General features: G+C 45.6%; 1 protein-coding gene across 3 annotated transcripts in view; it reads right to left on the reverse strand.

Annotated features, from left to right (window-relative positions):
- Positions 1-12546, reverse strand: part of LOC144784230 (uncharacterized) — a 1557451-nt gene that overhangs the window by 1237725 nt on the left and 307180 nt on the right. For all 3 annotated transcript variants that reach the window (XM_078662879.1, XM_078662880.1, XM_078662881.1), the window contains 2 exons: positions 1868-2007; positions 1418-1560 (listed from right to left, as the gene is read on the reverse strand). In XM_078662879.1, the coding sequence (XP_078519005.1) occupies positions 1418-1560; positions 1868-2007 (283 nt within the window). The remainder of the gene's footprint in view (positions 1-1417; positions 1561-1867; positions 2008-12546) is intronic.

The raw sequence follows: 12546 nt of genomic DNA on the forward strand, positions 1-12546 counted from the left end.
CAAATGGCAGTGTTCAGGAAGAACAACTCAGCAGCCTCTTGCAATCAATTTCTAAAGGTAGCCCTGTCTCCACCTGCCTCACTTTAGTAACTGATTCTCCACCCTTTATCCACAGATAACCTGGAAATACACTTCCACTGTCTGGGGAAGCTGCCATCTTCCTCCTTGTGCCATCAAAAATGTGTGGCTGCCAAATTGGATCCCACTGGCTTTGAGACTCACTCACATGCACAGTCCTACTATTGCACATTTGCTACACGCACACTCAAACTCACTTGACAGAAACAGGATGTCGGGGCAAAATTCTGGCATTCAAATAACAGTGGACATTACAAAAAAGGAGGCTGTAAGCTACACTCAGTGACACAAAAGCGAGGTCACGCCATCAATCTCAAAACCCGGCATGCTACCAAAGCTTTATTTGCTATATCCAGCAATGGGACAGTAGTCCCCTGTCCATTTTGAGGGCACCTCAGTGCTTTAAATGGGCTAGTACTGTCCGGTACTGAGTACCAGCACTTTTTTTTCTGTATTTTGAAAGGGAAGTACCTGCACTTTTCAAGAAAAATTGGAGAGTACTGGCAGGTCTCAGAAACAAGCAGGTACTCTGGTGCAGAGTACCTGCACTTCTATTTTTCCATTTTAAGCACTGGGGCACTTGGGTGCGCACCCTGCAAGTCACAGGACAGGTCTAGAACCTTGCATAGTCAGGGACAGGCCTAGGCCTCTGCACTCACCCTTAGATTAAGGTGACAAACGTTCCGGATTTCACTGGACAGTCCCGGTTTTTGCCAGGTTTGTCCAGGTGTCATGACGGTTAACGATTTTAAATAGCCCTGGTGTTTTAGAAGAATGTGGAGCGAGTAATTTCACCTGCTCCTCGGTAGTGTAAACTAGAGGTAATGATCCCAGACACTGGGCTGCGTCAGTCTCATTCAAGCAGCACAGCAGGAGGTCAGATGGAACTTCAGTTTCTGGTCTCAGCAGAGGGTAGGAGGGTTTTGGGGGCGGGGAGGAGGGTTCTGGGGGCAGGAGGAGGTTCTGTCATAAGTGTTTTAAAATCCGTGGCACCCACTGTTGGTGTGCATATACACACAAACACTTTTAGTCCTACTTCTACGTTTGGCCTGTCCCGGTTTTTGCCTTTCGAAGTCTGGTCACCCTACCTTAGATTGACACTAGGGGCCATTCTCATCCCGTTTATCACTTCTAAACACCAATCCGTTCCTACCTACTTCCCATCTCCTACTCTCATCTTCAAAAATGTGAACAAGTCATGTCTCACACCCTGCACATTTACACCAAATAACAGCTTAATTGCTCTCAACTGCAGACTCCTATTACCACATTCCTGATAAATGATGGCTCACATACATATGATCACGGCTCACAATCACAGGCAGCCAGGTTATAGTACCTTCTTTTTGTTGCGTTTCTCTGCTTTCACTTCCTGTGCCAACTTATCCCGATGCTGTTCATCAAACTCTTTCTTATCGAGCTTCATTCTGGAACTGGGAGGGGCAACTTCTTCACAGGATGGCGATGGGCTTCCTAGTAACTCTAGGCAGAGAACAGAGAAAGGAATAGCCTCAACGTTAGACCATGGAAAGATAAAGTGCCCTGTGCCCTTCAATTACAGTTTGTGTAACTTTGAATTGTACAGTCACAGAACAAATGATCATACATTAACCAAAAGTAAAAAAAATGCTTTGCAAACGTTTGCTGATAATTACTGTAGACTTCATAACATTAACAAACACCAGCAATTTTCCAAGGAGGTGACTACTCTCAACTTCCTCTTTTCCGCTAAACACGTAACTATTCTTCCCCTCTACCCCAGTATTCCACGGAAACTGAAAAAGTCCACCTTGTGAGTTGGTGCCAGTCCCGGGACTGCTTGAAAGGTCCTGGACTCGAGGAGGGTTGAAGGCCCCGATGGCGCTTGCTCCAGATTGACTTGAGGAAGCGCTTTGAAGTTGATGGCGCAGCTCGCCTCCCCGTAGTAACCTAAAACAGACAAGACTTTTCATTAGGCAAACCAAGTAGGCATGGTGTGTGAGTAAGAACACTGGCCACACCTGCCCCTTGCCATGTAGAGAAAGACTTATCACAAGGGGCAGGCCAGATGAGCAAAGCGAGATGTTATGTAATGTAACCTTGCCTATCGCACAGATAGACATACTTACTATAAGCGGAGCAGACAGGCTTGGAGTGAACGAGGACAGACATTCAGAAACTCATTAGAATAGAAGCAGACATACCAGGTGCTTGCCTAGAAATGAGGGGTGTGGGCAAAGGATATCAACAGGTTATAGCTCTTCGTAACAATAACAATACCTAAATAAAGACCTGCTGTTTTATCCACCGGAATTAGAACTCTATCTGTTAAGGTCTATGTATGGATCCATTCCTCGACCTGAACAGGGCATAGAGGGATTTAGACACCATCTCAGAACAACATATGCTCACAAGCATAACACCACCAGCTGCTATCTCACCATGCAAAACTCACAGATCATGGGGAACACGGACCTTGTAGAACCGTCAGGGAGACTAAAGCATCCATTACATATTTTACAGCAATCCTGCACCAGTAATTACACATACAAAATTACTTATACCATGATTGGCTGTAATTGTGGGGTGCAAAATGCCCTACCAATTCCAAGAGAAATCTCACTATCCCATGAGAAATAGGAAAGTACACAGTAATCGGGATTACTGCACCAAATCCCTACAGTAAATGCCAATTTCTGTTCAGTTTCCAATCTAGAAATTTTACCAGCTTTTTAGATGGAGGAAAAACACAAGACATGCCTTTTTTTTGCAGGTGTTTCAATCCAGAATCAGTTAATAACTTCTGTTGCCAACAGAAATAGTAAACTATGCCAAGACCAAAGGTGAGGATTATGCATGAGAAGCAGCAGCTCTACCAGCCAGATAAATGCTGTTATCTTCGTCTAGTGGATTGTATCAGAGAAAATTTAGGGACAGTCCGCCCACTCTCTGTTAACATGCATAGTAGAGATTCATTGATTTTACGGAGTTGGTTCATTTTGTAAGTAAAATTATAGTGTGGAAGAGTACTGCACCAAGTCTGAGCTGCAGTCACTTCCTTCTTGACTCTCTAGGTATTTCACCAGGAGGAGGGGCCCAGACAGTGCAACAGTTACTTTGTGGGGTAACCACGAATGAGAGTTAAACCACTAAAAGGACCAGGCTGACAGAATCAGTTAGGTCTACTTATGATGCTGTATCAACTAATGCGGATGTCACAGTTACCAACTGAATATGTGCCAGTCTGATCTACTTTCGAAATGGAAAATATCTTTAACTCATGCTAAAAGGAGGGTTTGTTAGATTATGCTCGCTGATGCTCTTTAATGTCATATATAAGTTAGCATTCGCAACACCATTTTCTTTTATGAGACTCCATTTTCTTTGCTGTCCGAAACTAATCCGGTTTGATTCCGAGAAATGCTCCATGCTAAGTTTCGTTTAATCAACGCAGAATTGTCTGTGTCAGTGCATGGCTTTCCCTTGGTAAAGGCCCTCTCCCACCTGTCTGGCAGTCTGATCACAGCCCAGGGTGGAACGGCCTTGAAAGTGTCCTGAGCTGTGCAAAATGCGAGAGTAGAAGCTTTTTTTTTGTCTCTACACTGTTCGCCTACGTCTGTTGGGAATATTCCACAGTTGGCATGTTATTAGTTGGCCATGCAATGCATATAATGTATCTTTATGCTTACAGTTCCACGGTTCCCTCTGTGGCACTATTTAAAGACTGTGCAGACCGGGCCCCTCTCTGAGCGTATATAAGAAGCTTGCTCTGTATATACTATACCAAAGTGAGGTATAGTGTGCCCAGAGTTCATTGGATCCCGGCATAGATAAAGTTAGATAGCACCTCACTCTCTATTTATGGTAGTGTGGTCTAGCAGTAAGGCAGTATCAGAGGACAGTTTTAAGCATTTGTTGTACACACTAAGTCCGCAAAGGAATTCACACACTCAAAGACTGAACTTCAGACCAATTGTTTTTGTATAATAATATTCTTTTAGTTATTTTATTTTCAAGAACCAAGCAAGCCTGGCACATGTAAGCAATAAATACTTGACAGTAGTAATGCAATTGAAATACAGTTTAAATGATAATTGTATATGCACTTTGATTTGATTTACAGTATGGTTGCAGAGAAATGCAATACTTAGTAAATGCAGAACATAGACTTAAATAGGCTTTTTAGTAAAATAGCAGGTAAGTAACTTTTGAGATTACCAGGCTTACACAGAGTAGTATACCTAGATACTACTCTGGGACATTTCCTGAAAACAGGTAAGTAAAATCGTTTTTGTTAGATTATGCTATTTAAAAAAAAAATCTTTAGTTTCTCAAACTCCACACTTTTCACAGAAAAACAGTCCATTTTATCCTATGGGGGGAAATAGTGTCATCGGTTTTGAGGTAAGTATTTGGTAGTGGGAGTTGAGGATCTGGGGGTAGACTCAGGGGTCCCACAGGTTCAAGTATGTGCTCTAGTTACACCCTCAGCGGCACTAGGGCGGCCAGGTGCAGAGTGCTGAGGCCCAATGTTATCCAATTGGGGATAGGGGGCCTCCGGTTGGTGGCTTCTGGCAAGCAGGCCACTTGGTTGTGGGAGCAAAGCTCCTGGACTGTAGCTCAGGGCAAATGGGGAAACAAAGTAGCACCAAAAGTGCACCCTCAGTGGCACTAGGGCGGCCGGATGCAGAGTGCTGTTTTGACGTCGGGCGCCCTGTTGTCTTCAATGGGGAACCTTCGGTTTGCAAAGGCACTGCAGGTTTGGGGACGAACGTCTTCTGGGTGCGACCATCACTTTGAGAGCTAAGTTGGGAAGTTAGGGGTTTGGTTAGGCACTATCGATTTGGCCACCCAAGGCCGTGGGGCGTCGGGTGCAGGGGTGCCTTTTGGGGTCGGATCTTCTTACCAGCTCCTGGTTGCGGTTGGCGGGACCTTCTGGATTTAGGATGCAGGCGTCAGCTGGAGGCTTGAGGCAGATCAGGGGTCGCCGGTACTCAGGTCAGGGTCCCCAGGGAGGACCTCCACAAGATGTTTGCCCACTCTAGCTCGGGTCATGGACGGCGGGTGCAGAGTGGGGCAGATTCGCAGTGTCCGGCTGTAGCCAGAGGTTGCATATGAACAAATCTGGTGTTCACGGGAGACAAAGTCTTTGTTCTTGAAGGCAAGCAGGTCCTCCGGAGTTTTTGAGGTTGCTGGCTGCAGAACACACCGGGATTTACCAGGAGTAGGTTCGAGGGGGAGACAGAATGGTAGTACTGGAGCCAAGTCACTGGCGTCTTCCTCTTGTTAGCTGCTGCACAGCTGTTTGGCCCTTCTTGTTGCTGCAGTTTCTTCTTGTCTGAGGAAGAAAGGTTCAGGGGTGCCCCTAAATACTAGATTTTAGGGGCGTTACAGGTAGGTGAAAGGCAGGGACCAATGTGTCCCATACCTGGGGTGGGTACATCCCCTATTGTGCCACTCTCCATTGGGAGGGGAGGCATGAGCCTGTCCCTGGTTGGCTGAGTCCCCCCATCTTCAAGATGGAGTGGACTGACAGTTGTGCTTCACCTCGCCTCCCCCACCTGAGGGGTGGAGTTGGCAGAGGTGGACACACCTCTCTCCCTCACTTGTTTTTCCCACCGGTTCTCCTGCCCAAAGTGGGGTCAGAACCAGTGGGGACCAGTTGCTGAGAGCAGCAAGTGGCCTGGGGGAGCTCACAATGGCGGCAGCCTTTGAAGTTTCCCCTTCGTGAACCCAGGCCATCATGGGGGGGGGGGGGGGCTTGGAACCTATTCGCAGGATGTGCATTGTTTCAGGCCCGAGATAGCAGCAGGCTCTCGACCCAGGGGTCCAGAAACATGTCTGATGGTGGCAGCTGAAAGAAGCCACTCAGTCTGGACACTAGTGGTGGGTTAGTTTTCAGGGGGCATCCCTTAGATGCCCTATTAGTGCATTTTTCATTAAATCCCACACTGGCATGTAGGTTTAATGTGCTGTTGAGAAGTTTGATACCAAACGTCTCAGTCTTCAGTGTAGCCATTATGGTGCTGTGGAGTTTGTAACAACAAACTCCAAGCACCATATGCTCTTAATGGCAGCAATGCACTTGCAATGTCTAAGAATGGACTTATTTGTGTAACTGGCTGTGCACAACGTTATATGTTGTCCAATATCTGCTCCATTAAACCGTGCTCCTTGGGCTCACTCCCCACTCAGGAGTGTGTCTTGAATCAATGGTAGTAGCACCGACACAAATGTGTAGGTGTCCCCTTGGGCACTAGTGATGTAATGCTGCTTAGGCGCAGCTCCTAATTTCTTCCAATAAAGTTCATTCCAAATCCTTCGAATTGTACTTCATAATGGAATTTATTTGAGTGTTCACATTGTGGTCAATCATTCCTCATGAGACATAAATGTATTATTTCCAACTTAATGTGTCTAATTCCAAATGCATTTATTAATTAATCCCAATGCATTTCGGCATGAGCCTTCAACAGGGGTAATCTGCCCAAAAAATACACAATTTGCATTATTGCCAGTCTACCTTACACTAGAAACATTATCCAGTTCACCCAAATGTATGTTACTAACGAAAGCATTATATTAAACTAGATGGCTAATGGCTATGCACGGTATCATGATTCATTGCATTCAATTCTATCCATCTTGCATTTAACTTGTATATAAACACATAACTACACAATGTAACGAAAAGTTAGTTCCTATTGACTCATTCCGTTGTAATGCTATGGCAACTTTAAAGCAAATAACATCGCTATAATATAATTTGTCTTTACGCATCTGTACTGGCACGCTTACTGAAGCCTACTCTACGCGTTACCCTTCTGAATTGTCGTCCATGTGCACTCGTATGCATGTTAACAAAATGTTTAACCCGCTAGAAGCTCCATTTAGATACCTTGTTATATTTCCTACGGTCTAACATGTTTGAACAACATGCTGTATTAGCTTTTTGAATCAACGGTAGTCAACATTCACAATGCTGTGAGCTTATCGAGTTCCTACGCTTAGTTATGCAAAACTTTTCATTGCGTGCAGGTTTTTAAAAAAGTACCACTTATGGCGTATGAATTTAAACTAAGCCATTTATCATGATTTTATGAGCTCACCCGTATAGATTTCTGATAACATGTGTGCATATATTCGCGTAACGCTTACCGATGCAGGATTAGTCCCGGTTCCTCAGGCTTCCACCATTATAGTTACCGTGAGTATTTCCACGGCGTGTAACGTTTATAAAAGTAGGCGTGTGTATCTAATAGCCTCACAGTTAAAGGGATATCGCTAATCACGTGACAAAGTGCCGCGCACTACTAATTCTATCTGTTGTTTAAAGGAACTTGGTGCTATGTGTCGCGCGCAAGAATTAATAAAGTTGGATTGAAACACTCGCTATTGTATCATGTTTACAATGCATATACTTAAGTGAAACCTAATCTGGAAAAGCTATACCAACAGCCTAGTGTACTGCACGGGTAAATCATAACGTTATTCATTGACATCCAAACAATATTTACAAATAACATCCAAATTCTGTGCGGTCATTGAGCCCATGTGATCCAGTGCTTTTCGCGCTGTATAACAAGGTATCTAAATGGAGCTTCTAGCGGGTTAAACATTTTGTTAACATGCATACGGGTGAACATGGACGACAATTCCAGATTAGGTTTCACTGAAGTATATGCATTGTAAACATGATACAAGAGAGAGTGTAAGAGAGAGAGAGTGTGAGAGAGAGAGAGAGTGTGAGAGAGAGAGTGTGAGAGAGAGTGTGAGAGAGTGTGAGAGAGAGAGCGTGAGAGAGTGTGTGAGAGAGAGTGTGAGAGAGTGTGAGTGTGAGTGTGAGTGAGAGAGAGAGAGAGTGTGTGTGTGTGTGTGTGTGTGTGTGTGTGTGGTGTGGTGTGGTGTGGTGTGGTGTGGTGTGGTGTGGTGTGGTGTGGTGTGGTGTGGTGTGGTGTGGTGTGTGTGTGTGTGTGTGTGTGTGAGTGTGTGAGAGACTATCCTTGTGGGGACTTGGGTGTGATAACACACTCACGCTGTGGGGACTTGATTGCACTGTGGGGACCTGAACCCAGGTCCCCACAAGGCAATGCCCTTTAAATAACAAAAAATGACTTCAGGAACATCTGTGTCAATTTTTACAACTTTTTAAAAAATTGCCTTGTGGGGACCTGTGTTTCATGAAGTGTGTTTATATTTTTGCTCGCTCTGCCCCTGTAGAAAGGAGACGGTACTGCAGCCTTAAACACACTTTGCATTTAAACACACTTTCTTCACCAGGAACACATGCTAGCAGCAGAAAGCACAGACATTTGAAAGGAAAAGCTGCATAACACAGTGTTAAAAATATTTATCATGCAAAATAACCTTTTCCCTCTTTATTAAAGTAAACCTTTATTCACATGAAGCTTTTGAATTCAGACCATTTGTGTCTAAAATTGTTAGTTGTTTTATAAACATTTCTAAAAGCAATTTGGGTCAGTTTCGAGTTAAGAACCTGTGAAAGTGCCTTGATACCGTTACAGGATAGTCAGTGTTATGTAGACCAGTGCTTAATTTGTGCCGGAGCTTGCCGGTGCTTAGCACCGGCACCTCATTATCAGGGCCGGGTCTACAGTCACGCATTTGTGCACGTCAGGTCAGTAATTTGATTTTATAATGAGTTGCAGCCACTGGCACAGAGAACGTGTGCTGCTGCTGTACGGTCCGTAACAAGTGCTGCTGGCCTGTCACTGTGTTAGAAAGTTACCGTACTACTGGTTGTTAATGTGTTGATGAGGTAGGAATCGGATTGATGGCATCGTGGCAACTTACTGTTTAAATGGTCAGGTGACGCAATTTATCCTCAATGACTGCAAGACTTCCAGCCCAGGGGTCGCGGATCAGTGTTTCCGGCCCAGTGGGTGGGTCACTGAGTTGGCGGCTGCGCAGGGCTTTGCCTGGGCTGTCTTCTGCGGGGTTGGGGCTGTGCGTGGCAGAGGCATCGAAGCGTGCGCGCTCATTCGCTGGTTTCATTTTGCCACAGCACGCCCCAGCACCTCACCACTGCACGGAGTATCCACTGGTGGTGGTTGAACACCGCCGCCATTCAAAGTAGCATGTCCTGATCCCTGGACGATGTCGAGGTATACTCGGTGGAGTAGATGACGACGACTACTGCTGCAGAAGCACCAGGTGAGGGCGGCGAGGCATGGCCTGGGCCCTGGGGTAGGTCGGCGCCGCGGCCTAATCATCGTGATTTACATAAAACTGCGCAGGTGAGGCAGAGCAGCAGGGCCTGGCTGGCAGACCGCAGGGGCCGTGATTACTGTTTTTATTAAATGTTATATATCATTTTGATTGTCATTGGTCTGATGAGTGGCCGTGGGCCCGCGGCCCTTAGTTTATAATGTTGTAGTGTAGTGGGGTGGCTGTTGTTGCGGGCCGGCCTTTGCTGCCTGAATGGATCAGTTCTTCTGGCACTGGGATGGATTGCGTTGGTGGCCGCATCAGTGGAGGACAGTGTCGGTGGCATAAACTGACTACTGCTCTGCTATCTGTACATAGTTAAAAATAAGCGCCAGCAGGAGTCATGGCCTGGGTAGTCCGGCGGCAGCCTAATCATCATCATGGGTTAAAAATAAAGCTTCGCAGGTGTGGCAGGGCCTGGCAGGCGCCGTGATTATGATTTATTTACATTTTTATATTCATTGATGCAGTAGTGTCTCTCAGTGTCTCTGATGCAGTGGCCCGGGCGTGGCCGTAGTTTGATGTTGTGCAGTTGCTGGCCGGCCCAGGCTGCCTGGATGGATTCAGTTTCGGTTCGGTTCAGGAAATCTGCGGGGGTTCAGGAAATGGTGCGCAGCAAGCAGCGTGCGCAGATTTTTTAATATTGCAATTGCGCGTGCATTCGCTGCTTTGCAACAGTGAATTTACAATAAAGGGAGACACGAGACAGCCTCCAAAATTAAAAAAACATTATTAATGTGCTACCTACCACTGATATCCGATCTCGAGAATATTGTCACAGCAGTTACATCTATTAAAACAAAATTGTGTAGCTTACCAAATTAATGGTAGAAATAGAATATCTGAAAGGCCTCTGTACAGAGAGGAGCAGCTTGGGGGCATGGTGGATATGCAAAAAAAGCCTCAGTACCAAGCTTGTGTACCCAGACTCAGTGACTATGGGATATCTACTTGGATATGAGGTTGTACACATTCCAAAATGTGGCAAGCTTCATGGGCATAGGGAAAGCGTTGTTGTGTCCTATTGTCTGAAGAGCAGATGTGATGTCCATACTGTTGTCCAGACCTGTAGCCTGCAGGTTACAGTGATTATCATCCCAAATATTTAAGTACCCATGTCAAACTTATGGACGGTTAGCGTGTCCTGGGCAAGGTGCAAGAGGTCAGTAGTGAGAAATGTTGCAGCGGTTCCTTGCAATCCTTAAACACCATTGAAAGCTTCAATTTGCGACCAATTGCTTGTATGTAGAGGCCAGGGGAACTATTTTCCAGCGTTGTCTTCTCTTACTTCATGGGAAATATCAGTGCAGATCTTGCCGTAGCAGGACTCATTGAATCTCCACTTCAACAATCGCCGACATCAGTGAAAGAAGATAAGACACTGGAGCTAGTCAGCTTGGGAGGTAGTCATTTTAAATTTCCCTGTAAGCCAATTTGCTACCCATCACTGCCACTGTAATCCCACACATGATGGCCACGCCACGGCCTGTACATAGTGAAACAGCTTTGGGGTATTTATCTTCTCTCTATTACTGCAGCAGCACTGATATTTATAATGAACATTGCCGCAATACTCCAAGATGGCCGCAGCCTATGAGGGGAAAAACATAGGTAGTCATTTCTCTATTAATATTAGACTGTAGGGCTGTTGTTTTAATGAATGCCTGCAAGGGTCCTTCAGACTGAAACCAGATTGGTCTACGAGGCAATGGAGGGTGGATCAAGTAGCAGTGTGTTGAGTATCAAGGTCCAGATGAGAGGGTTGCTGTGCAGATAATATTAATGGGGCCAGTTATGGCAGTGCAGACTGTGAAGGGATTAGGGAAGACAGAAAATCTCAACAAGATGGAACTGTGGCTAGCGTTGAGTCTTTGCTTCATTCCTCCACTGCAGTTCTCCAGAGCCTAGATGGCTCTAAGAGGCAGCATAGAGATCATACAGGTACATTGGCAGCATTTTCCCGAACCCAGCAGGAGTATGCAGAAGTCCCATTCATTTGAGCCTGATGTCCAGGCATGGAGCCTCCGGTGCATGAGTGCACGTAAGGTGGCGCATGGAAGCTCCAAAGCAAAGGCATCTGATGTCTGGGAAAGAGCCACTGGATCATGGCTCAAAACTGGTGGAGGATTGATGCCCAGGTCAGTAAGCCAGAGCTTCGAGTCAGAGTAATGATAGTAATGTGGCGCACTAGCGGACTTTGGCAGGGCCTCTGTGGTAGAGTTCAGGACTGGTCCTGTTCGGAATTGAAGGACATAATTTTCCTGCTGCAACAGCCTAGATGAAAGGCATCGGGGAGGTGATAGGAATTGTAAACTGCCTTTGCTCGCGGGCTAGGTGAAAGTTCAGTATGGGAGTACAGGTGGAGGCTGGACCTGGCTTCAAGATGGGTCTAAACTTGAAAGGACATCATGAGGCGGCTGAGCGGTTGAGGCTTTAGATGAGTCTATGTGTGGGATATATCTGCGCTGTGATGAAAGCCCTTGTGGCTCTGATTGGTTGGGATGTGGCATCAGGAGTTGTGAGTCAGCTTTTGACCAGACACTAGACTCCCTAACTTGGGCTGCTTCATAGGGAGGTGGGACTGACAAAGTAAACTCCAGCACTGAAAAAACTGCAATAGAGAGCAGGTGGGCTTAGGAGGCAAAGTCTGGGAGCCCTGCCACCAGCATACCCGCAATGCTTCAGGCTCACCACCACCGTCCGATCTGTGGCCATTCAGTTCAGGCCTTCAGTGCTTGAAGTGAAACGTTCAGCACTAGGTTCACTAAAAGAGTGTAATAGTGAAAGTAAGTTCAGTTGTCTAAGTGAAAGCAGCCAGCAGCAAGTGCGAACAGCCAGAATTGTTTGCTTTTATTTATGGCAGAGGCTGGCAGAGCAGCATTAACTGTCTCTACTAAGGAATCACAATGTTATTCAGTTTATCTGCTTAGAGTGTTTTCACAACATTTTGGTTTATTTTGACACATAAGATATGTAAAAGTTGTACCTTAGGACTCATAGACTCTGTTAAAAATGTCATACTCTACCCCAGTATTGTCCTTTCCCCAAATCAGCACATACAGCACTGAAATTGTCCCTTTTCAGTGCATTAGTGAATTTAGCTAATTTATTCCAAAATTGTGCTTTAAATGCACTTTTGAGTTAATCTTTTTTTAAATGTTCACAGAGGAAAAATTCGGATCCGGTATATATTACATCTGACTTTTAGCAGTGCCAGTTGAAGATGTGGGTGGAGCTAATATAGGAAGTGGGTGGAGCCAG

Source organism: Lissotriton helveticus, chromosome 10, assembly GCF_964261635.1.
Source record: "Lissotriton helveticus chromosome 10, aLisHel1.1, whole genome shotgun sequence".
NCBI classification, from domain to species: Eukaryota; Metazoa; Chordata; class Amphibia; order Caudata; family Salamandridae; genus Lissotriton; species Lissotriton helveticus.